This window comes from Balaenoptera acutorostrata, chromosome 17 (genome assembly GCF_949987535.1).
Source record: "Balaenoptera acutorostrata chromosome 17, mBalAcu1.1, whole genome shotgun sequence".
Lineage (NCBI taxonomy): Eukaryota > Metazoa > Chordata > Mammalia > Artiodactyla > Balaenopteridae > Balaenoptera > Balaenoptera acutorostrata.
This window is the reverse complement of record NC_080080.1, coordinates 65211338-65238378: the sequence shown is the minus strand read 5'-3', so window position 1 is coordinate 65238378 and position 27041 is coordinate 65211338. Positions and strand designations below refer to the sequence as shown.

Here is a 27041-nt window from a genome sequence, read left to right as displayed (position 1 = left end):
TGAAGAAGAAAAATCTTAAGAAGCTAAAGATCAAGATGGGGCATTAGTGCAAGGAGAGCACCAAAGGGAAACAGACCAAAGTAGAAGCAGGTCCTAGATAGAGATTGAGACAAATCATCTACCTTTTTCTATAGCTTTTCTAGTCTTTGCAGAACAAATCACAAGCTTTTGTGTTTCATTTAGGTCTCACAAAAATCTCTTCTTATCTAAGTTGAAACATGGAAACCGACAACAAGATGTTAATAAGAAAGAGGAAAGAGTGGAAACTCTTCAAAGTAAGTACACTTATTACAGTTTTCAGAGTGGAGAATCAATACGTCTTTGAAAGCGATCCAGCCCTTGACCGCACTCCACAACACACAAATACACATCAGAAAACTAAAGCACGAAGGGATTAAATGTCATGACTTCAAAGAGTTAATTAGAGGTGGTGCTTAATTTAGAAAGTTACAGTTGGTTCTTGTTATTTACAGTAATGTTCTATAAGGTCATTGTGAACACTTAGTGAATACTGAATGATTACAGGGGAATACAGGGTTAGGTTCTTTTGAGCCTCTCTGGTTACAACATTTTGGTCAACTATTCAATACATAACCTTGTTTTATGTGTTTCTGTTTATTTATTTAGGCCGCACCATGCGGCATGCGGGATCTTAGTTCCCCGACCAGGGATGGAACCCGTGCCCCCCACAGTGGAAGCACGGAGTCTTAACCACTGGACCACCATGGAAGTCCCTGTTTCTGTTTAAAGAAACCTTATTTAATATACATTGTTGATTCATTAACATTGAACCCAGGCCAACCACACTGTAACTCATGCCTGAATGAAGCTTACCTAACCACATATTTTTCTCTGTAAGGAACGTCATACATAGCCTTCTTGCACTCAGGAACGCTAGACAGCACTTCCACAATACACTTGGGGAAAATTTTAAACAGCAGAATTACCCCCCAAAAAGCACAAAAATATGGCACTAAATAGACCATAAAAAGAATAATTATTTCTAGCCTGGAAGCTAAAATAAGAAAGCAGAGCTTCACCTTGTTTAACCTCAGCTGGGAACATGAACTCAAATATTTTGCCACTCTGTGCATGTCCACCGGTGTCCACAAAAGCACTGCAAGTTTTGATTTTTGTTACAACTTTCAGCAGGTAGGTGAATTTTCAAATACCAGAATCCATGAATGTAATGAGGATTGACTATGTATAGACTCTGGCATTGCAGATTGCATTTAGAATTTATTCCTCATTGCATTTAGAATTTATTATCCTTATAAAAGGCATTGCTAGGTTTAAAAAACAAGCAACAATCACCAAAAAAAAATCTTAAAAGCAGTCCATAATTATTTTCGATTATAATATAATTGTAAGTTCCTCCTTGGTATATATTCATTCATAAAATGTTTATTGAACCTGTACTATGTTCTAATGCAAGGATTCTTAAACCTTATTGATCCAAATCTAAATACTTACCGATCAATATAAAAATAATAGATGTACCAACTTGATTCCAGGTACATAGTATGCCTGAAGTAAATATTAATTGAATAAATTTATTCATAGCTGATGGCTGATGATAGGGCCACTGTTAGCTAGTATTTATAAATTACAGCTCTAAAACATTTACATCTGTAGATATTATCATTGTCCTCACTTTAAAGATGGTAAAGTTAAACTCAAATATTTGCTTCATGTTGGTGGAGTTCCTAGCTGCAAAATGGCTGGGAATCATAATTCTAAAGTAAAATAATTTGGGGATTTTCCTGGACTTTAAATTTCATAATACAAAGTTCAAAGAAATGGAAGCATACACTTTTTTATACTGTAGCTGATCAGTAATTGAACCAATGAAGACCGTAATCACATTGTAGAGTGGCTTGACAGTGACTATGGATATTGAACCTAGAAGATCCTGTGAGTTTTAGTACATTTCTTGACTTTTTGTTAGATGTTAGTAATATATACATATACATTCCAAAAAAGTCCAATTTGCTTAAATGTTACTTAGGTATCCTCTTTTTCCTAATAGAGGATATTTATTTCGTTCATGCTAAACATTTAAAAAAAATTTTTTTAGACATCTTTTAAAAACAATTTTTTTTCAGTTTTGTAAAATTGCTATGTACTTTTAAAAAAATCAAGTAATTCAGAAAAATTGAAAGAAAAAAAATCACTTAAATTCTTTCTATGCAGCAAAGTCTCACCAGCATTCAGTGAAATGATTAATATTTGAGTTAAAAGATTTTTATCTATAAACTCACTTAATCCTCAAAACAATCTGGATCAGTACTTTTTTTTTTTTAATCATTCCCATTTTACAGATGAGGAAGCTGAGACAAAAAGAGGTTAAGTGTAAAAAGCCCTTGGTCACACAGGTCATGAACAGAACCAGAGCCAGAATTTGAAATCAGACAGTTCTGACTTCAGAGCCCATGTCCTTAAATGCTAAGATAGATAGACTGCCTCAGTGGAAGAATAGATAGAATCAAAGCAAATAAAAATTTATAAAAATGTGATGAGGTTACATATGTACTTTAAAATATATTTACATTTAATTTTTTGAAGGTGAAACTGAAGGATTCAATGAACTTCACATAAATGCTGTTTCATAAGAAATATATCAGTAAACCATATGATTCCTCCAAAATGAAGAATAAATAATATGAATTGCTTTGATAGGTTGGGTCAGTTTGCCTCTATAACTATAAATTTCAACTTTAGACTACTGATTGATTTCAGCTGTAATGGGTGAGATTAGCACAAAAACTTTGGCTAAATGTAGTATTCTTTGGAAATACTTTTCCTCACAACTTTGCAGATTTTGCTCCATTATTTTCTGCCTTTATGAGTGCTGCTGTGGACAGTCTGACATCAACCTGACTTTTTCCCCCTTTGTATATGAGTTGCGAGTTTTTCTAATATGTGCATTTAATGCTATAAATTTTCCTTTAATTACTGTCTTAGTTGCAACACATATGATCTGTTCCTGCACTGATACCATATTGTCTCAATTACTGTAGTTTAGTAATAACTCAGTGTGTGATAGGGCATTTTCCTTCATCTTTCTGTTATTCTTTAGGAGTATCTTGAGTATTCTTGGTGTTTTGGTCTTCCATATTGTGAGGGGGAAGAAAACCACTTTATAGAAGATTGCAAGCAGTGAAGCTGCTACCACTCCATAGGTGCCAAAAGTGGACAACAAGACTTGGGTCAGAACCAGACGGTTTATTACAGCACAACAGATGGCAGTAGCATATGGCATCAGTGTAGTTGTGCTGGTTCCCCTCGCCAGGTCCCAAAGACAGTGCAGTGGGCCCAGGCAGTAGGTTGTACTGCAAGGAGGAACCTGGGGCCAAGGGCACTTTGTGAGTAAGCAGGAAGCAAAATGTAGCAAATAATCCAGTTGCCTTCCCCAGGAGAGAGTTAGTTACATGGTGGTCAGACTGTGGTTCCCTTGACCTATTTTGGTGCCTGACTAACTGCAGAAACTGTTTAGTATCAGGAAATGAGTAAGCCTTGTTGTGCATTCAGCAAGAACTGAAGGGATGCTCAGGGCCCATGATGGACTAACTCTCCTAATACATAATTTTAGAATAATCTTGTTAAATTCTACAAAGAACATGTTGAAATTTTGATTTAAAATTACATTGTAATAGTAGACAGGGGCTTCCATGGTGACACAGTGGTTGAGAAATCTGCCTGCCAATACAGGGGACACGGGTTCGAGCCCTGGTCTGGGAAGATCCCACATGCCGCGGAGCAACTGGGCCCGTGAGCCACAATTAACTGAGCCTGCGCGTCTGGAGCCTGTGCTCCGCAACAGGAGAGGCCGTGATAGTGAGAGGCCCGCGCACCGCGATGAAGAGTGGCCCCCACTTGCCGCAACTAGAGAAAGCCCTCGCACAGAAACAAAGACCCAACACAGCCATAAATAAATAAATAAATAGTAGACAGTCTTCTTTTTTTGTTTTTTAAAATTAATTAATTAATTAATTTTATTTTTGGCTGCGTTGGGTCTTTGTTGTCGTGCACAGGCTTTCTCTGGTTGCAGCGAGCGGGGAGCTACTCTTCGTTGCGGTGCGCAGGCTTCTCACTGCGGTGGCTTCTCGTTGCGGAGCACGGGCTCTAGGTTCACAGGCTTCAGTAGTTGCAGCACGCAGGCTCAGTAGTTGTGGTGCATGGGCTTAGTTGTTCTGCAGCTCCAGGGCTCTAACCCGTGTCCCCTGCATTGGCAGGCGGATTCTTAACCACTGCGCCACCAGGGAAGTCCTAGTAGACAATTTTGGAGAGAGCTGACACAATTATATTGTCTTCCTCTATGTGAACAAAAAGCATATTTCTTTATTTAGATTGTCTTATGTATATATATTCTTATAACTTGTATATGGGCATGCACACACGCATGTATATAGTAAAGCTTTATAATTTACTACATACAGATCTTGACTGCATTTGCTGGATTTGTCCCTAAGAATGTTATATATTTTGTTACTATTGTAAATATTATCTTTTGACTATTTTAATTAAATATTTTAACTGTTGCTAATGTACAGAAATACTATTGAGTTTTGTTTATTGATCTTATATGCAACCATCTTGCTAAACCCTTTTTAATTCTATGTGTATATCCTTTTAGGTTTTCTATACAGTTGACCCTTAAACAACATGGGGATCAGGGACACCGACTCCTGTGCAGTCAATGCATCCTGCTATCTTGCCTCAAAAACAAAAGAATTGATAAGTGACTCACCTGAGGGCAGGAAACTGAAACAGTTAGCATAGAATCAGGACTCAGACCCTAGTTCTTTTGATTCCACATATTGTGATCGCTAATCGAACACAAACTCTTCCCCACACTTAAAGATCTGTAAAATGAAAATACAGATACTATGTTTATTGAAAAAAAAAATCCGTGTATAAGTGGGCCCATATAGTTCAAACCCATGTTATTCAAGGGTCAACTGTACACACAATTTTCTTTCAATAATTACCATTCTGTTTCTTTTGAGTTGCATATACATTAATTTCTTGTCTTACTAAACTGTGAATAAGAGGGAAAGAGGGAAGGGTTTACTTCTTACACTGTGTCAGATACTCCTTAAACATTATATTAAGAAATTACAACAATCCTATAAGGTAAATATTATTCCTTTTTTAAACAGATGATGAAAAGGCAGGCACTAGGAGGTGAGATGACATTTAAAGGCATAAACGAATCAAGATTCAGAGCACATCCCCTCTGATTTTTTTTTTTTGTTTTTTTTTTGCAGTTCTGTAACTTTGACAATCAGCAGTTAGTCCGCATTCACGCTGTCTGTAGATTTTTGAAAGTCGTGATAGGTACATAGTTAACTAACATATAGAGCTTGTTTGGTGACTCTTCACCCTCATTACGTTTTCTGAGACAACTGCATACAGACAGATACAGTATGGGACATTCCTTATTCCTTTGGCTCAGACAGCTTTATTGAGCCTGGTGTCAGTGCTCACATATGGAGTTTTTCCAGATCTCTTTGAGTGCCAGAGGAGCATACTTCTTGAAACCCACTTCATAGATACGCTTGTGCATGTTAATGGTATACTCCCTGGTCACCATCTCATTGATGGCAGAACGGCTTTTTTTAACATAAAAAAGACACCTTTATTACTCTCATCACTTAGGAAATTCCAAGGGTTTTAGGAGCCAGAAACAAGAGGGGACAAAATATGTATTTCTTATTATAAATCACAATTTCACACAAACCAAAAGGGTTTATAAGAACACATGAAATAACCCCCACTGCTATACACATCCCTTTTATACCTTCTTAAGTGGCAGTTTGACTGACACAAAGATCTAACTACTTCATAACATATAAGAATAAGAAGCAAAGCTAGATATAGACTATACCTCATGACCAATGTTTGAGCATCCTGTCTTACTTAGAAATGACCCAGATACCCAAAATTATACTTACCGTTTATACTAGATTTTAAAGTTAACTAAGAATCTTGGGAATTATATTTAAGCTGACCTATTACAGAACCTAATTACTGCTGCTATCAAAAAGTTTGTCAAAAAAAAAAAAAGTTTGTCAGAATTATACTTCAGTTTAATTAAACATATTTTTTTCTTATTATCTATTTTATACATATTAGTGTATATATGTCAATCCCAATCTCCCAATTCATCCCGCCACCCCCTGCCCCACTTTCCCACCTTGGTGTCCCTACGTTTGTTCTCTACATCTGTGTCTCAATTTCTGCCCTGCAAACTGGTTCATCTGTACCATTTTTCTAGGTTCCACATATATGCGTTAATATACGATGTTTGTTTTTCTCTTTCTAACTGACTTCACTCCGTATGATTGTCTCTAGATCCATCCACATCTCTACAAATGACCCAATTTCGTTCCTTTTTATGGCTGAGTAATATTCCGTTGTATATATGTACCACATCTTCTTTATCCATTTGTCTGTCGATGGGCATTTAAGTTGCTTCTATGACCTGGCTATTGTAAAAAGTGCTGCCGTGAACATTGGGGTGCATGTGTCTTTGAATTATGGTTTTCTCTGGGTATATGCCCTGTAGTGGGATTGCTGGGTCACATGGTAATTCTATTTTTAGTTTTTTAAGGAACCTTCATACTGTTCTCCATAGTGGCTGTATCAATTTACATTCCCACTGACAGTGCAAGAGGGTTTCCTTTTCTCCACACCCTCTCCAACATTTGTTTGTAGATTTTCTGATGATGCCCATTCTAACTAGTGTGAGGTGATATGGCATTGTAGTTTTGATTTGCATTTCTCTAATAATTAGTGATGTTGAGCAGCTTTTCATGTGCTTCTTGGCCATCTGTATGTCTTCTTTGGAGAAATGTCTATTTAGGTCTTCTGCCCTTTTTTTTCTTTTCTTTTTTTTTTTTTTACACTTTAAACATCTTACAATTTTATTTGTCACTCATACCCCAGGAAAGGGGAAAAAGAAAGTAAATATATTAGCTTGGTAGAGTCTTTGGTAGAATTAAGAATATAACTGGCCAACACCTTGCAGTTCTGTAGTACAATATCACAAGCAGTGTATTGACATTGATTCAACCAAGATATAAAGTAGTTGCATCACCACAAGGATACCTTGTGTTGCCCTATTATAGCAGATAAAACTGTTTTAAAAGTTTATTTTTTACTTCTGGTCGGTACTACTATAAATTCTAAATAATATGTTTGTATTTGTATTTCTTTCAACAATTGCCCTTAAACTAGGAACTTTAATACTCACTTCCAGAGTTTTATTAGCTTTATATCTACTATTGGTTGTCTTCATAACTCGAAATAATATACTGCTATATTTTATTTGATTTTAGATAATACCTCCTGACTCCCTATAATGTGAAAGGAGGAAATTACCACTCCTTCACCTCACTTTTCTTCTCCTACCCACGTTTTCTGCCTTCTCACTGCTCTCCTCTATACCCTACTTTTACATTGTCAAGGTTTACAATATTGTACATCTTTTTTTATGTTAATTAATTTTATTTTTTTAACATCTTTATTGGAGTATAATTGCTTCACAATGGTGTGTTAGTTTCTGTTTTATAACAAAGTGAATCAGCTATACATATATCCCCATATCTCCTCCCTCCCTCTTGTGTCTCCCTCCCTCCTTCCCTATCCCACCCCTCTAGGTGATGATCACAAAGCACTGAGCTGATCTCCCTGTGCTATGCGGCTGCTTCCCACTAGCTATTTTACATTTGGTAATATACATAAGTCCATGCCACTCTCTCACTTCATCCCAGCTTACCCTTCCCCCTCCCCATGTCCTCAAGTCCATTCTCTCTGCCCATTTTTTGATTGGGTTGTTTTTTTTAATATTGTGCTGCATGCTATTTATATATTTTGGAGATTAATCCTTTGTCCATTGATTCGTTTGCAAATATTTTCTCCCATTCTTGAGGGTTGTCTTTTCGTCTTGTTTGTAGTTTCCTTTGCTTTGCAAAAGCTTTTAAGTTTCATTAGGTCCCATTTGTTTATTTTTGTTTTTATTTCCATTACTCTAGGAAGTGGATCAAAAAAGATCTTGCTGTGATTTATATCAAAGAGTGTTCTTCCTGTGTTTTCCTCTAAGAGTTTTATAGTGTCCGGTCTTACATTTAGGTCTCTAATACATTTTGAGTTTATTTTTGTGTATGGTGTTAGGGAGTGTTCTAATTTCATTCTTTCACATGTAGCTGTCCAGTTTTCCCTGCACCACTTATTGAAGAGACTGTCTTTTCTCCATTGTATATCCTTGCCTCCTTGGTCATAGATTAGTTGACCATAGGTGCGTGGGTTTATCTCTGGGCTTTCTATCCTAGAATGGCCCTTCTTCTTGACACCCTTTGCAGGAGTGATTCTGCCAGGCCCAGGTTGGAAAGGAAACACATCCCTGATCTTTGCACTATATCACGCTGCTTCCAGATTCAAAGGAAAAAAACTAAACAGTTCTTTTTTTTAAAAAATAGCTAACCAGTAGGTAGGAATTTCATGGTAACCTTTAAAAATATTCTTCTGGGACTTCCCTGGTGGTCCAGTGGTTAAGACTCCATGCTTCCACTGCAGGGGGCATGGGTTCGATCCCTGGTCAGGGAACTAAGATCGCACATGCTGCATGGTGTGGCCAAAAAAACAATTATATAATTCTTTTAATGTGAGACAGTTTTTGATGACAGCATTTCTAATTTTAGGTGGAAGAAAGAAAAAAGAGAACAGTAGGCGAACCACTGAAAGCAAGAGAATAAGTGTTTTAAACAGTCAGCCTCTAACTCCTGAAAAACATCGATCTAGAAAAAAACAGGTATTTGTTTATTATAATTAAATAATACTTAATGGATATTAAAGTCATAACTTGAATAATTGTGATTATTTCACATTATTTCTGTTCAACCCTAAAAAATCTTGAGGATAAAATGTTTTCTCTTTGCCTTTAATTTTGCCATCTTAGATTTGTTGACCAATTTGCCTATTCAAAGTTCAGCCACATTTTAAAGATATTCTTAAGCTGGGTGTTAGTGACATTTATTTAGAATTATTGTATTACTGTCATCATAAAATCAGTTCATCAGATATGGAACTTAAATCTACTTGGTAAGTTTTTATATTTGTATCTTCCTAACATAGATTCTATTTATTTATTTACTTATTTAATTTATTTATTTTTGGCTGTGTTGGGTCTTCGTTGCTGCGTGCGGGCTTTCTCTAGTTGCAGTGAGTAGGGGCTACTCTTCGTTGAGGTGCACAGGCTTCTCATTATGGTGGCTTCTCTTGTTGCGGAGCACGGGCTCTAGTAGTTGTGGCATGTGGGTTCAGTAGTTGTGGCTTACGGGCTCTAGAGCACAGGCTCAGTAGTTGTGGCGCACGGGCTTAGTTGCTCCGCAGCATGTGGGATCTTCCCGGACCAGGGTTCGAACCCGTGTCCCCTGCATTGGCAGGCGGATTCTTAACCACTGTGCCACCAGGGAGGCCTCCATAGATTCAATTTAAATACGATTTTTCTGTGCTTTAAAAAAAAAAAAAGAAAAAATATCATTTGGTAAAGAATTTTTCAATTCAGAAAGCTAAAATGGGTCCCTTTTAGGATTCATTTCATTTGTTTGCCCTCTCAGTGATTATAGTCCTGTGCCGTCCATCCAGTTTCTGAAACCATTGTTTACTATATTTTATCTGGTTTTCTAGTTGTTCACAGCAGGTGAGTAAATCTGGTCCTTGTTTGGTCATGCTGGCAGTGGAAGATGATCCTATACTTTTCTTCTTACTCTTCTTTATTTAAGATGCTTTTTTTTTTTTGATAAGCTATTTGCAAATGGTTCATTGTTGAGGTGCTGGGCTAGGGTCAAGTTCTAGGTTACTAGGGATATCTCCTGTGACTCAAGTTTATTTTGACCATGGCTTCTCCCCCAGTGAACATAGCAGTCAACTCCAATTTTTGGTTTGCTTCCTGCAGCTATTGCTTGTCTGCATAATTCCTAATTTAGGTGCACCACCTCTACTTTCTGGAGGTAATGCTGATTGAGGGAGGCTCCTGCTGTTGCAGACCAGGGATTTAAGGTGTACACCTCAAGATATGTTCCTTACTTTGGAAATGTGTACACCACGGGCTTTCTGTGATCTGTAGGTAGAGTGGCTTGTGCCCCACTTCTTCACATACCTTTTGTCAGTTTCCACCAATAATGGACCCCATTCATCTGTGTTATGGTTCAGGACAAAGGGTTCTCTTAATTTTATGAGTTTGGGATTTCATTTCTTTCCTTGTTGCTGTTGGGTGAATTCCCAAAGGAGAATGAGGAAATGGTGACTTTATGCCACTATATGCAACCAAAAGTCACATATATTTTTTTGTCTTTGATTTTTTTTTTCCCACTTTGAACATGATGTGCCAAGATACAGATTTTTTGGTGTTTATCCTTCTTTGTGTTCTCTGAGCTTCCTGGACCTGTTTTGTTTTGTTTTTTTAATAAATTTATTTATTTATTTTATTTATTTTTGGCTGCGTTGGGTCTTTGTTGCTGCGTGCGGGCTTTCTCTAGTTGTGGTGAGCGGGGGCTGCTCTTCGTTGTGGTGCGCGGGCTTCTCATTGCGGTGGCTTCTTTTGTTGCGGAGCACGGGCTCTAGGTGCGCGGGCTTCAGTAGTTGTTGCTTGCAGGCTCTAGAGCACAGGCTCAGTAGTTGTGGCGCATGGGCTTAGTTGCTCCGCGGCATGTGGGATCTTCCCGGACCAGGGCTCGAATCCGTGTCCCCTGCATTGGCAGGCGGATTCTCAACCACTGCGCCAACCAGGGAAGCACCTCCTGGACCTGTTTTGATGTCTGTCATTAATTTTGGAAAATTCTGAGTCATTATTACTTCAGATCTTTCTTCTTCTCTTTTCTTCTGGTATCCCATTATGTGTATGTTACACCTTCTGTAATTGTCTTACACTTTTGGCTACTCTTTTTTCTTTTTTTTTTTTTTTCATTCTTTTTGCTTTTCAGTTTGGGAAGTTTCTATTAACATACCTTCAAGCTCACTGAATTCTTTCTTCATCCATGTTTAGTCTGCTGATGAGCCCATCAAAGGCATTCTTCATTTCTTTTACTGTGTTGTTGATTTCTAGCATTTCCTTTTGATTCTTTCTTAGGGTTTACATATCTCTGCTTACATTTACCCATCTGTTTTTACATGTCCGTTTTTCCCATTAGTGGAAAAATGCACATTGGCTTATTAACCATATTTATTTAAAATTCCCAGTCTGGTGATCCCAGAATCTCTTCCATAGCTGAGCATGATGCTGCTTTGTCCCTTCAGATTGTGTTTTCTGCCTTTTAGTGTACTTTATCATTTTTTTGTTGATAGCTGGACATGATGTATCAGATAAAAGGAACTGACGGTAAATTGGCCTTTAGTGTGTGGTTTTATGTCTGTCTGGCTAGGAGTTAGGCTTTGTTTACTGTTCGCTGTAGCTGTGGGTGTCAGAGACAAAAATTTCTGTGTTTTTGTCTCCCTTGTTGTATTTGTGTTTCCCTAGAGACTCCTTCTTAGTAAATAAGAGTCTGAGGCAGCTCTTTCAGCTGAGGCACTTGTTATACAGGAACCCAAATAATGTCGTGATGAGGTGGGGGAGGGGGATAGGAAACACTCTTTAGTTCTGTGATTGTCTCATTCTTTTAATGAGCTTGTATCCTGGGTTAAGACCTTCATATGTGCTTCTCAGCCTTTATTTCCCTCTCTTGGGTGAGACAGGAGGGCTAGAGGGGGCTGAAGTTGGGTGTTTCCACAGGTCAGTTAGGCACTGGCAAAAATAGTGTCTCTTGAGGGCACTTGTTTTATTTTATTAATTAATTAATTTATTTATTTATTATTTATTTTTGGCTGCGTTGGGTCTTTGTTGCTGCACATGGGCTTTCTCTAGTTGTGGCGAGCGGGGGCTACCCTTCCTTGCAGTGTGCAGGCTTCTCATTGCAGTTACTTATCTTGTTGAGGAGCCGAGCTCTAGGCACACAGGCTTCAGTAGTTGTGGCTTGTGGGCTCTAGAGTGCAGGCTCAGTAGCTGTGGCGCACGGGCTTAGTTGCTCCGTGGCATGTGGGATCTTCCCGGACCAGGGCTCGAACCCGTGTCCCCTGCATTGGCAGGCGGATTCTTAACCACTGCACCACCAGGGAAGTCCGAGGGCAGGCTTTGTTAATGAGAACAGAATGCTCTGGATGTATTTTGAAATGGGTATTTTCCTCCTCCCCCTGCTAGCAGCAGGAGGAGATTATTCTGTCATCTTCACCCTGAGAACCTGGTGGGGCTTTTGGAGAGAAAACTCACAAGTTTGTGGGCCCCCTAAGATTGGGCCCCTGGAGTTTGTAACTCAAGCTTGTTCACAATGAGCCTCCCTCAATTTGTCCATCACAGTTAAATATTCCTCCCAGTACTGGCCGCAACTGTGAGCTGCTTCTCCTGGCCTTCTGCTTCCAGTAAGCTATGATTCTCTGTATCCACCTCTCTGTTTGCCCTGTGACATTAATTTTTTGATGGATCTAGGAAGAGTTGTTGACTTTTCAGTTTGTTCACCTTTTTTCTTGTTGTGAGGACTGGGGTGATATTTCCAAGCTCTCCAGGTTGGTCTAAAATCCGGAAGTCTCTGCCTCATACATTTTATCTTTCCCTGTTGTTCTTCTGGCAACAATTCTAAATGGGATTATAGGTTTTATTTATAGATATATATCAAGAAAAGTTTCTGTCTTTTTATGTATTTGAAATGAAATATGGAATATCAACTACATAACGTAGAATACAGGTGATATCGTCTATCACTATTTACTATGTCAAAAAAGAATTCTGTGTCTGGTTTTATTTTTAGCTTTCCACTGTTGGCTTTTTGGTGGGATAATTTGTTTCAGATGAGTGAATGATTTTATCTTACTTTGTGTTGAGATTTTGGTTCTTTAAAATTTTTTATTGCAGTAGTCTTGCACAGTTTCTTCTTGGACAGTTTCTTCTTGCTGCATTTGTATGTTAAACAGACAAAGATATTTTTGCCTACCTCATCACACTTTGAAAAGAGGCCTTCCTTTTGTAAATTTATTCAAGAAGAAAGTAAGTACCTTTCTACAATAAAGACTTTTTTCCTGTAGATGGTATGTAATGGGAATTATGATACAATATTTTTAAAATTACAAATGATATCACTTTTTAATATACATCATGTTTTATTTTAAAACGTGTCTATACTACATTGAGCATCTACACAGGTGTGACCAAGAAACCCACTATCCTGTCCCAGCAGACAATGGGTCCAATGTGTGACTTGAGGTTGACTGTTATTTTTCACAGTAAGAGAAAAAAGAGAGGATAAGAAAGATGAAAAGGCATTATTCCCAACTCCTATTCAGGAATCTGAGTGATGAAATGGAAGGATATTTCAGTTTATAAAGCTCTTCCAAAGCCCCTTCTCACAGTCAGTTGATGTTTAAACATGGAACCTGGGTTGGTGGGCCAGCTAGATTTGAGCAACACAAGGGCACACTGTTTAAAATAACTTCCACACATTACTGCAGACAATGGGGGGAGCGGGCTGTACTTTCAGACTGATGGTTTACTTCTTCCTGTTTTATGAACCTGTGAAGTTCAGAGGACGTAAGAACTGCACAGCCACAATCGTGACGCAGCGTCTGCTCAGTATAAACACTTCTTGTTTGGGGGAAAGAATCCAGTTGGCCTGTGGGAAGAGACGTCCTGAGTTGGATGGTGCCAATATATAAAATTCAGTTATGACCCCACAGAAATATGTGGTTTACAGTGAGGACTAGGAGTCAGGTCTCTAAATCGAGCTGCTTTTTTATGTGATTATGTTTGCCTCCTGTATCTTTCCTCTGAGGCAGAAAGTAAATGTTAGAAAACTGGCAGGTTCTAGTCTCAGAGACACACACAGGGTTTCTTTCTGTTTGGGGACCGCTCTGGTTCTTGGTTTCTGGAACACTTAAGCCTCTGGCACCATTGGGCCTCCAGCAGCCTCCTCAGCATCACAGGCTGAGATCTCCATATCCCTGAGCAAAGTAGCCAATCGGAAGGTCTTGCATCATGGGAAAGCGATGGGCCCTTAGCTCTGGCTCCCCATCATCTGAGGGAAGTGAAGGGGGCAAGTAGGGGCACACCTTTGAGTCACCAAGTCATCTGTGCAGAAGGCAGTAGAGCAAGCCTAGAGCTTACCCGGTGGCCTTGTGAGAAACAGTTCCTTCTCCAAAGTATAGACTTACTGGTACTTCCCTGGCAGTGCAGTGGTTAAGACTCCGCCTTCCAATGCAGGGGGTGTGGGTTCAATCCCTGGTTGGGAACTAAGGTCCCACATGCCGTGGGGTGCAGCCAAAAATTAAAAAAAAAAAAGTATAGACTTACTATTTATGATCTAAAATAGAGGTCTTTGTAATGATTTATCTGGACCAGTGAAAAGTAGTTGCTCACTACATATTATCCAAGTTTAGATTTTCCTACTTGATTATTCACACCAAATCAGGCTTTAAAAATAGGCCAAACTAGTCTGGAATGTGTACATTTCAACAGATCAGAAACTGTAAAATGCTTCTGCCATTTACTGACATAGCACTAGACCCAAGGATTCCATTGGTGTAAGTAAATACCATTTTTAAAGCATTATCAAAGCATTGTTTTTTCCTCTAAAAGGCACTAGAAATGATACACAATTTTTTAAGTATAAGTTATATAAACTTTTTAACCTTACGGAAAGAAAAGATTGGTGCATTTTAATTTGTTGTATGCTGTTTGTATCTTGAGTTATGGGCATGGCTAGGGTTGTTATGATTCTCTTAGTTGATTTTATTTTTTATTTTTCAAATAAAGCAAAAGACAAAAGAGAATAGTACTAAGGGCACAGTTTTTGCTTGTGTCCTGAAATACATTATCTTTTTTTTTTTCTTTTTTGCCATACCGCAAAAAAATGTCTTTGTCTAGAGGTTGATTAGCTGTGCCCTTGTAGGCAGCACAGTTGCTGATAGGTGGCGGCTCAGACCCGCAAGAGGCATAATGATGGACACTGCCAGTCTTATGGCCCTGAGCCATACACAAGATAGTTTTCATCTCACGTTTGTCTACAAGCATCTGGAGGTTCTCTTTGATAGTGTATCAGACAGCTGAGCTGGATTCTTTTTTTTCTTTAATTATAATAAAATACACAAAACAAAATTTGCCATCCTAGCCATTTTAAAATGTATCGTTCAGCGTCATTAAACACATCTTGTGCTACCATTACCACTATGTATCCATGGAGCTCTTTTTATCTTGCAAAACTAAAGCTCTGTACCCGGGGCTTCCCTGGTGGCACAGTGGTTGAGAATCTGCCTGCTAATGCAGGGGACACGGGTTCGAGCCCCAGTCTGGGAAGATCCCACATGCCGCGGAGCAACTAGGCCCGTGAGCCACAACTACTGAGCCTGCGCGTCTGGAGCCTGTGCTCCGCAGCAAGAGAGGCCGCGATAGTGAGAAGCCCGCGCACCGCGATGAAGAGTGGCCTCCGCTTGCCGCAACTGGAGAAAGCCCTCGCACAGAAACGAAGACTCAACACAGCCAAAAATAAATAAATAAATAAGTAGATTTAAAAAAATAAATAAATAAAACTCTGTACCCATTAAACAATAACTCCGCATTCGTCCCTCCCCCCAAGCCTCTGGCAACCAACTTTTCTACTTTCTGTCTCTGAATTTGACTGTTTTAGGTACCTCATATAAGTGGAATCCTACAGTATTTGTTCTTTTGTGTTTGACTTGTTTCACTTAGCATAATGTCCTCAAGATCCATTTACATTGTAGTACGTGTCAGCGTTTTCTTCCTTTTTTAAGGCTGAATAATGTCTCATATTTATATACCACATTTTGCTTATGCAGTTCTCCATCAGTGGACACTTAGGTTGCTTCCACCTTTTGGCTATTACGTGTAATACTGCTATCAACAGGGGTGTACAAATTTCTCTTCAAGTCTCTGCTTTCAGTTCTTTTGGATATATACCCACAAGTAGAATTGGGTCACATGGTACTTTTAATTTTTGAGGAACCACCATACTATTTTCCCTAGCAGTCACACAGTTGTTCATTCCCATTAACAGCACGTGAGTTCCAGTTTCTCATCCTCGCCAACACCTATTATTTTCTAGTTTTTTTGATGGTGGACATCCTAATGGGTTTGAGGTGACATTTCCTGGTGGTTTGGATTTGCACTTCCCTAATGATTAGTGATGTTGAGCATTTTTTTCAAGTGCTTATTGGCCATTTGTATATCTGTTTTGGAGAATTGTCTACTCAAGTCCTTTGCTCATTTTAAAAATTTTATTTACTTGTAGTAAAACATAGCATAAAACTTATCACCTTAATCATTTTTAAGTGTATGATTGACTGGCATTAAATGCATTCACGTTGTTGTGCAACAACTTCCGGAACTTTTTCGCCTTGCAAAACTGAAACACTAGACTCATAAGACAGCTCCCCATTCCCCCTCCTCCCGTTCCCTGGCAGCCACCGTTCTACTTTCTGTTTCTGGGAATTTGACTACTCTAGATACCTCATGTAAGTGAAATCTTACAGTATTTGCCTTCTTGTGACTGATGATGAATGGGTTTTTAAAGCAAATGTGAGTCAGCTGGGGAAGTTATTCATAGTTCAGAAACGGTAAATAATCACTCAGATGATCATATTGCTCCTCAGCATGTCAGCAGAAGGAGTAATTAGTTGGTCACCTATAGCAAATGCCAGGTGTCAGTAATCTTCTTCTGTGTATAATACTGAATTTGACTTTTAAAATTCTTCAGTCATTTTCTCTAAAAACAAAATAGTGTTTTTTTTTAACTAGTTTGTGTTAGTTCTCAAAAATCTGTTTTAGAGAAGATTTGAGTTTTATGTGTGTGTGTACTTTGCCCAACATAGAACAGGGTTTTCACTGAGTTCATTAGGGAAGAATTAAATATTCATAAGTTCTTGTTGGTATTTGTGAATCCTACATATCTCTAATCTATTAACAGTTGTAGAAAAGCATCTTAAGAGACAGTGTGGGCTTAAAGTCAGACGAATTGGGTTTGTGTTTAGCTCTGTCACTTTGTAGCTGTCTGATCTTGGGCAGCTGAGCCATAGTGTGTTCATGTAAAATGAACAGTAATATAGTCAGGACCCTTGACAATATCACCACAATAAGATCTTACAGAAATCTAAGATATGTTTACAGAATTTCTTCCACCGTTAAGAAATTGTAACATGATACTGATAAAAAAGTTGTATTTATAGTAGATATGTTATTTAAAGAATTGCTTCTGTGAATAACTGTTCTATTTTTATCTACTTTTGATGGATGTTAACTAGACTTATTGTGGTGATCATTTCACAGTATATATGAATACTGGATCATTATGTTGTACACCTGAAACTAATAAAATGTTATTTGTCATTTATACCTCAGTTGAAAAAAAAATAATTGTTTCTGTGAATAACTATCTTACTTTTCATCAAAAGGCTTGGCTTTGGGAAGAAGACAAGAATCTGAGATCTGGCGTGAGGAAATACGGAGAGGGAAATTGGTCTAAAATACTATCACATTATAAATTCAACAACCGAACAAGCGTCATGTTGAAAGACAGATGGAGGACTATGAAGAAGCTGAAGCTGATATGCTCGGACAGTGAAGACTGAGTGTGTTTGCAGAGCCTGATGAGACGACAGTTAAAACATTTTGATCACTGTATTTTGTTTGAAACTTGGTGGTCATTAATGTAGCTTAAAATTTTGTTTAAAGCATTACAGTATTTTTCTGCGGCACAGTCATTTAATATGAGGATTTGTGCTGTAAGAGCAAGATTATATACCATCATTGTGTTCTTTAAGAATCTTTTCACTCTGATAAAAAAATAAACTTTTTGAACCCTAGTGCTTTCAAAACTCCTACCTCCAAACCCTGTTCCAATAAAAAAAGTGCAAGCCTGGTAAGAGAAAAAATATATTGCTGTTAACCTATTCTGTGTCTGTGGGCTGATTTCAACTCCATGACACACATAAAAGTGAAGTTTCTAAATCAGTGAATAGGCCTTTGACATAAGGAGTAATGATTTGACTTATGGCCTTAATATATTAATTACTAAGATATTTGCTTATAGAATGATAGAATGATAAATGATAAATGTAGAATGTGAGTTATACTTAAATTTTTCTTTCGGTAGTTTCATATAAAGGAAAAAACTTGACAATAGTAATACCCATAGGACAGAGTTTATACTACTACTAAGAATAGCTTATGTCTCATTTAGGTATATTTGATTTTTGTTCTAGTGTTAAAACTTTGACAAAGATGGTTTTAAATAAAGCTTCTTTATAACCTGGTACCATAAATATCAATTTCTCTGATATTTTCATTTAGTTAGATAAATATTGGGCCTAAATAGTATTCTATAAATGCTTAAATGGGTTTTAACCATGATCATTTTTTAAAAAATTTTTTAATTTAATTTTATTTATTTTTTTATACATCAGGTTCTCATTAGTTATCCAGTGTATACATATTAGTGTATACATGTCAGTCCCAGTCTCCTAGTTCATCCCACCACCACCACACCTGCCACTTTAACCATGATCATTTTGACGACTGTGATAAATTCTAAATAAACAAGATCATGCATACCTTATTAGACAGTTTTGAGTTTTCACCAGCATATTCTTTAGAGGATTTAGTCAAAAACTAGAATTATTTAGCATTTTGAGTTACGTATGCTTTATTTAACAAATGTGTGAAAATGCTTAAGCATTTGCTTAAAAAGTTAAATGATTATTTTGTAATCTGTATTTCTTTATTAAAGTTTTATACATTACTTTCTCATTGTTCCTGAAGTTGTTGTCCTATACGTATAATAAATAGAAATGTGGATAATGTTTCCTGACTTGGTCTGTCCTGTTACACCACTAGTTACTATCACCGTGTTTATTGCAGACATTTTGATGGTTAGTGCCAAAGCTGACGGCATGAGCCAAAATAGACCAGTTGGTCAACCTCATTCCAAACATACCCTAAGTCATCAAATCTAAGTTGATACTAACTGTAAGATGCCCAGTTATTTTATGTGCCACTAAAAAAATCACTATCAGTTATACTATAATATGGTTCTTTCTTGATTGGAATTTTATTTTACTTTAATTAAAAGAGCTGCTATAGATTTATGTAAGCAAAGATTTTTATCATATAACTTGTGGGTGCATAAAAAAGAAAAGCAAAATAAATTGGGTAATTGTATTCCTAGTACTTACTCATTTTAATCTGAATCTTGAATTTTTAAATTGAAATTTGTTGAGATAACTATAGATTCATATATAGTTGTAAGAAATAATAGAGAGGTCCCTTGTACACTTGTTCCAGCTTACCCCAATGTCAATTTGTAAAACTATAGTATATCACTATCAGGATATTGGCATTGATATAATTCACCAATTTTATCCAGATTTCCCCAGTCTTGTACCATGTGCGTGCAGTGTGTGTATTTAATTCCAAAAAACTTATAATTTGTGTAGGTGCGTGTATCTACCACAGGCAAGATACTCCAACACTGTGAGGATCCCTTCTGTTGCCACTCAACTCTCTCCATCATTCCTCCAACCCCTGGCAACCACTAATCTGCCCTCCATTTCTAAGATTTAATCATTCAAAAGGTTACATAGAGAGTGACAAATGGCGGAGTAGGGAGCTCCAAAGAGTCTTCCCTCGTCTGAGGCAAGTAGTAAGCTGACAAAAACTGTTAGAATCAACTTTTTGAAACAAATCTAATAAAACTTAAAACAACTGGGACACGCTTAATGAAGAAAGAGGCTACTAAATTTTGGTAGGAGGATTTTGGTGTTTTTGCTTACGCGGCTTAAGGCGACAAGTGACTTGTGTTCTTGGTGTGGCTTGATGCTTCGGCAAGGGCCAATTCAGTGCTCGGGATTGTGGTGGTGTGTTTTGACCTGTCTGGCAGTTCCCTGAGGGTTCAGTTCAGAGATTTGCCTTTGTTTTGCCCCTTCTGAACTCTTTAAGGGCTTTAAAAACATTACCTACATCTGCCTGGGGTCAGGGACAGCAGACAGACTGAAAAGCCTGGAGAGGAAGGTACATGGGGGGTTAAGGCTTTGAAGGACTCTGGAGTAAACCAGGGAATCCAGAAGGCGAGGCGCATGCCCAGGACTAGACGCAGTCTCAGCAAAGACCTGGGGGGACCCTAGGCCTTTACGCTGAGTGATCTTTAGGCTTCATAAGTGCAGGAGGTGGAGGCTAAGGCAGAGTTGTAGGTGGCGTTGAGCGAGTGCCCCAACTCAGAGCCAATCTGCCAATGCTGGGAGCGTATCTTTCTTTTTGATTTAAGGAAATTAAATGAAATACTCTGTATTCTTTGCATTTTTTCTTTCAACATGTTCGTGTACGTAGCTGTACTTGTTCATTTGCATTTCTATACAGTAATGTTGTATAATTCTATCACAGCCATTTGTTGTGCCCTTGAGTTGTGGAAATAAACGAAGACGACTCAAAAGAGAAAACAAACAGGCTGTTTATTCAGCGCTTGCTATAGCAAGGGAGTCAGCTATCATCACTTGTGTTCAGCAGGGGTGCAGGCAGACGTTCACAGTGGGGAAGCTTTCTAGTGAAAAACTAAGGCTTCAGGTGCTCTCTGATTGGACATTGTTGGCATGAGGAAGCTGAGGCTGGCCGACTAGCAGCAGGCATCTTTTTTTTTATTTCAATAAATTTATTTATTCATTTATTTAATTTTTGGCTGCATTGGGTCTTCGTTGCTGCGTGCGGGCTTTCTCTAGTTGCGGCGAGCGGGGGCTACTCTTCGTTGTGGTGCACAGGCTTCTCATTGCGGTGGCCTCTCTTGTTGCAGAGCATGGGCTCTAGGCACACGGGCTTTGGTAGTTGTGGCTCGTGGGCTCTAGAGCGCAGGCTCAGTAGCAGTGGTGCACCAGCTTAGTTGCTCCGCGGCATGTGGGATCTTCCTGGACCAGGGCTCGAACGTGTGTCCCCTGCATTGGCAGGCGGATTCTTAACCACTGCACCACCAGGGAAGCCCAGCAGCAGGCATCTTATGTGATTGTTTGGGGGAACATATTTGGCTTTCTCTGATTGGTCCTGAGTTGGAAGTAGGGACAAAAAATAGGGATGTTGGCAGTCATCGACCAAGTCCTGCCCATTCTGGGTAGATAGCTGCGGGGATTTAGTTCGGCGTTCTAAACTCATTGCTGCAGAGGTTGTGGCTTGGAATTGTCCTATAAGGTCTGCCCATTGTCAGTTTTTATATTCAGTCCCTGAGTTGTTTCCAGTGAATGGCTGCAAGGCTTTTCCAATTTACATGAAGTGTAAAATTAGGAATAATAATATTACACTGCTCCCTAAAGGCGATTCTCAACTCTTTCAGCTCTTTTCTTGAGTATTGATTTTTATACTTACTAAAAATATGCTTATACTGCTGTTTGTTATTTTTCAGTGTGAAGTATTATATTAGTGATCCCCCACTACATAGGATGACATTTTAGGTCTCTTGTGCGCTCCCCCTCCACCCTCCATAAGCACACAACTTGCACCCATACAGATGCTTCTCCCCAGTTCTTCCAGCGTATTTGCATCAGTTTTTGGTTAAACCAATATTCAGTGTTTGTATTATAACTCTGTTCTTTACACCTGAGCTGTGTGTACTCATCACTTATTTATCTCCAAATTCTCTGACCAATTTGAAGACCTCTGAATGCATTGAAATATGTCATTCTATTGACTTTTTTTTTTTCCTGGCCACGCTGTGCAGCTTGAGGGATCTTAGTTCCCCGACCAGGGATTGAATCCTGGGCCGCGGAAGTGAGAGCACCGAGTCCTCACCACTGGACCGCCAGGGAATTCCCAATTTCATTGTTTTTTTTTTTTTTTTGGTTGTTTTGTTTTGGTGACAGCCCTCCTACTCCTTGGTGTCTGCTTGCCCTCCAGGCTTGCTGCACAGCTGTCAAGCTTACATCTCCCTTATCTTGGCTCTGGGCATCCCAGTCATCTCTCTCCTGGTTTGAATTCCCTGTTTCCTAGATCCTCTCTCTTGGTTTTAACTCTCGTTTATCTAGAGCATCTCATCCTATACCTCCTGAGAAAATATGCATAGAATGAAAAATGTTTATATCATGCATGTCTGAAAATATCCTTTTTCTAGCCTCACATTTGATTAATAATTTTATTGGATATAGAATTTTCAATTTGGAAAACATTTTGTCTCAGAATTTCAAAGGCATTGCTCCGTCGTCATCAGCGTCAAGATGTTGCTTTAGGTAGTCTGATACCATTCTGATTACTGAGCCTTTTCATGTCACCTACTTTTTTTTTTTTTTCCTCTCTGGAGGCTTGTAGATTCCTCCATGTATTCAGTGATCTAGAATTTCATGGTAACATGCTTTGTTGTGAGTCTTCTTTTCTTTTTTAACTAATGAGCGAGGCACTCAGTGACTTCCGAAATCCCTGTGCTAAGTTCTAAAAAATATTATTGTGTTATTTCTTTGCTAATTTTCTCCCTTCTGGTTTTTTTGCACTTTCTTTCTGGAACTCCCATTACTCAGATGTTGGATCTCTTTGACTGCTCCTCTAATTTCCTACCTTTTGTCTCCAAATTTCTATATCTTTAATTTTTTTTGTTTACTTTCTGGGGAAAATGTCACAAAACTTTACCTTCCAAGTTTTCATACCATATATCTACTATCAAACTTTTTAATTTACAAGAGCTTTTAATTCTCTGAATGTTCTTATTTAGGACGTTTTGTTCTTATTTCATGATTGATATCATTGCATCTCTTCTGACCCTGGCAGTGTTTATTCCCTGAGTTTTGTTATATTGCTTGTTTGTGTTTAATTTTGGTTTCCCTCTTTCTTTGTCAATGGTTTTCCTCAAATGTCTGGTTGAACTGGGCTGTCCATTTATATTTATGAGTATGAAGAAGCTGGTTGGAAGCTCTGTGAGCACTGATGGGTGCTCACAGGTCAAGGTAGTGATTGGACAGGCACTTGGCTATTGCGGCTGCTGGTACCTACAGCCATTTTCTTGGATGATCTATTTCCTCAGAGAGGACTCTAGCAAACTGTTCAGAGCAGGTGAGAGTAGTTTTCTCAGAGCACTTGGATGAGGGACCTGGGGAGGGGGTGGTCACCATTCAGAATAGATACTTAGTCTCCATTCTCAGTTGTTGCTGGTGTTTCCTATCTGGAGTCCCCTGCAGAGAGTAAACCATCTGTCTAGCTGTTGCCTGGCTGCAGAGCCATCTAAGGCTCTAACTGTTTCTTATACCAACTGTCAACCATTCCATTGATGGAAGCATCTGGATCCTTAAGTTCCTGAGCCTTTCCAGGGTTCTGTAAATGACCTTGCCCGCTGAAATTCCCTCCTGTAGACATTTGGCTTTCTCCTTTCTTCTGCTTTACTGGTCCTGAAATTTTGTGACCATCTCTTCTCAGCGTTTTTCTCTCAATCTCCTTATCATTATACTTTTTGTCTTTTAAAAAAATCCTTTAACTGTAATTTTATTTGAAGGTAAAGGAAGTAAATATATGTTCAACCTGCCATGTTTAATTGAAAAAAAAAATACCCTATTTAGGACCATCTCACAAGGCTTCTGAACTCTATACCCCTGAAAGGCTGAATCTTGCCTTCACACTTTATTAGTAGCTTGACTTACATAGAAATGCTAGTTTCAAAATTATTCTCACCCAGAACTTGGAGGCTTTACTCTATGACAGCGGTCCCCAACATTTTGGGACCAGGGACTGGTTTCGTGGAAGACAATTTTTCTACGGAGAGGGTTGGGCGTGTGTGTGTGGGGGATGGTTCAGGCAGTAATGCGAGCGATGGGGAGCGATGGGGAGAGGTGGGGAGCGATGGGGAGTGATGGGGAGTGGCAGATGAAGCCTCGCTTGCTCGCTCGCCCGCCACTCACCTCCTGCTGTTCCTAACAGGCCGCGGACCGATACCCGGGGTTGGGGACCCCTGCTCTATTAGACTTCAAGTATTCACTGATGCTGATGAAAAGACTGCGGTCTCTCATGGGGATTCTTGTTCCTTTGTAGGTAATCTGTTTTTCTCTCTCTGGAAGGTTTTAGTCTTTTCTTTATCCTTGATTTTAAATTTCACAAGTTTGTCTCTAGGGGTGGGGATTTAAAAAATTCATCTTGTTTGTGCTGGGTGGGACTTCCCCACCCCAAGAAGAATGGCTCTTACCTCTGATTCCACCTTCTTTTCTACATGTTTTAAAGGGTATGGTCGGGCTTCCCTGGTGGCGTAGTGGTTAAGAATCCACCTGCCAATGCAGGGGACATGGGTTCCAGCCCTGGTCTGGGAAGATCCCACATGCTGTGGAGCAACTAAGCCCATGCGCCACAACTACTGAGCCTGCGTGCCACAACTACTGAGCTGGCATGCCACAACTACTGAAGCCCGTGTGCCTAGAGCCCCGCAACAAGAGAAGCCACTGCAATGAGAAGCCCACACACCACAACAAAGAGTAGCCCCCGCTCGCTGCAACTAGAGAAAGCCCGCGTGCAGCAACAAAGACCCAAAGCAGCCAAAAATATAAATAAATTTATATTAAAAAAAAAAAGGGTATGGTCCCTTCATTCTGGTTTATCCATCAGTAGAATCCCATGTGCTTTCAATCTTCAAAAAAAATCTTCAAAATCTCTGGGCTGATTCCCACTCCCACCTTCTTATCTATGTTATAGACTTATTCTCTTCCATGAATTCTGTAATCTCAATGAGATTTGAGGAAGAAGGTAAACATGTATATCCATCTGTCACCTTGACCTAGAAGTTTCACTTCTCTTTCAATATACTCATTACCTGGTTGCTTATACTTCAGAATGCTCAGGTTGTCTAAGTCAACTTACTCTTATTTGTATGAAACTTCACTAGAATATTCTTAGAGGGCAGAACCAGTTTTATTTTACATCATTTTGGTGCATACCTAGAAAAGATGACTAATTAAAGTTCTTATGCCAGAGTAGAACTAAACAACTTAAATTATTGCTATGGCTTTTTATGCATAATTGCAACATTCTTGAATAAAAACATTGCAAGAAAGGCCCTAAAAAAAGAATAGTGAGATTATAGTTCACCTTGTTCCTTTTTCTCTTTTCTTTTCCCTTCTCTTATTTTTTTCTTTTTCCACTTTTCTCTTCTAAGTGATCACCATCTCTAATTCCTTTCCCCTTCTTTCCTGAGTGGGTATATTTATTTTTGTTCAAATTACTTTTCTCGTGCACTTTTGAAAAGCAGCCTATTAAGTAATGCTAGGGCCCGTAAATCATTGTAGAGTGTCCGTGGAAAGGACCCCAAGATACTTGTTAAAAAGGAATATCAAAGAAGTCTTAAATTCTTTGATCTTTATCTCTGAAAATAGAACTTTTGGTTCTTCATTAATCACTTGGACTACATGTTTCAGTTCTGTACTGTTTCCTTTGCTAGAACTAATAACAAGCTTTTCAAGACCATTATTTAATATTATGTCTTCTAGCCCATGAAATTCTTCTCAAGAATAGAAATAAAAATATGCTTTAATATGAAAGTAATTAATGGCCATGTACTGAAAGCTAAATATGTAATTTGAAAAATTGATTTTATACAACTCAAATATGCTAACTATTATAACACATGTTGGAACCATAAATACATCATAGCTTTATTGCTGTTAATCATCATAACTATGCCTATCAATTCTGAAGTGTTTTGTTTTGGTTTTGGTGAAATTTTTGTTTATTCTCTGACCAGTCCAGAAGATTTAGGTATTTTCTAGTCAAACAAAGAAAGAGCTTTTAAAAATGTGAACAGAAAGTTTATTTACTGGTATAAAATTTTAAGCAACATTGAAAATTACCCAAGTATGCCTTCAAAAGTTTTGCTTTACAGATCTTAGAAATGGTCTTAAAATGTTAATAATGAACTTATAGTTGAAGTTCCCAACCCTGATGAGACTTAAATTTTCATTATTAATCTCTGAAGAATTTAATTTACCACAAAAACAATTCTGACAGTTAAATGAACATATAGTCAAAAATATTGCTACTCTCAGCATTAAATACTGGGGACTTTTCCATCCCTGTTAAACTTGCTCTTGTCATTATGTCATTACATGATAAGTACCAAGAAATATGTATTTTAGTAGATCATTTGTTAGTAAATAATATTTTATACAAATGAAACCAAAGGAATTTCATATACAGGCATACCTTGTTTTATTGTGCTTCTCAGATATTGCATTTTTTAAAACAAATTGAAGGTTCGTGGCAACCCTGCATCGAGTAAGTCTACAGTGCCATCTTTCCAATGGCATTTGCTTACTTTGTATGTCTGTGTCACGTTTTGGTAATTCTCACAATATTTCAAACTTTTTCATTATTATTCTATTTGTTAAGGTGATCTGTGATCTTTGATGTTACTACTCGCCAAAGGCTCAGATGATGGTTAGCTTTTTTTGGCAATAAAGTATTTTTCAATTAAGGTATATACATTGTTTTTCAAGAAATAATGCTATTGTGCACTTAACAGACTTCAGCATAGTGTAAACATAACTTTCATATGCACTGGGAAACCGAAACTTTCTTGTACTTGCTTTATTTTGGTGGTCTGGAACCGAACCCAAATACCTCCGAAGTTTGCCTGTAGTTTAAATCTTGAGATTCAATTCTCCAAAGAAAATATCCTGAATTTAAAATTTGTTTCAGAAACGAAAAGGGCTTCGCTTTTACAGCACGGTCTTTGGCATCGACAGGCTCTCCATCGAAGCTGAGCTCTGGATGAGAAGCTGAGATTTGGCTCTGACTGCAGCCCAGATCCTGCAACAAGGCACTTTGTCTCTGGTCCATTGATTTTCCAATCATAAAATAAGGAGACTAACACTTCTCTGTGTGTGTGTGGCGGGGAGGGGCATGGGGGAGGGCGGGGATCATAGCATTTGTAATAAATCTATGCCTTCCATAATCTATACCTCTGCCTTCTACTCCAAACAAAAGAAAATACATGCTGTAGGGGAAAAAA

At 38.4% G+C, this 27041-nt stretch overlaps 1 protein-coding gene across 6 annotated transcripts in view; it reads left to right on the top strand.

Annotated features, from left to right (window-relative positions):
- TERF1 (telomeric repeat binding factor 1) overlaps positions 1-26918 on the top strand; it is a 44910-nt gene extending 17992 nt beyond the window's left edge. For 4 of the 6 annotated variants that reach the window (XM_057532041.1, XM_057532039.1, XM_057532037.1 and 1 more), the window contains 3 exons: positions 184-275; positions 8706-8815; positions 17491-18837. In XM_057532041.1, the coding sequence (XP_057388024.1) occupies positions 184-275; positions 8706-8815; positions 17491-17667 (379 nt within the window). In that variant the 3' untranslated portion in view covers positions 17668-18837. Of the gene's footprint in view, positions 1-183; positions 276-8705; positions 8816-12946; positions 13155-17490; positions 18838-26728 lie in introns of those variants that run through there. The other 2 variants (XM_057532038.1, XM_057532042.1) reach the window with 2 other exon arrangements.
- Positions 26919-27041: the final 123 nt, after the last annotated feature.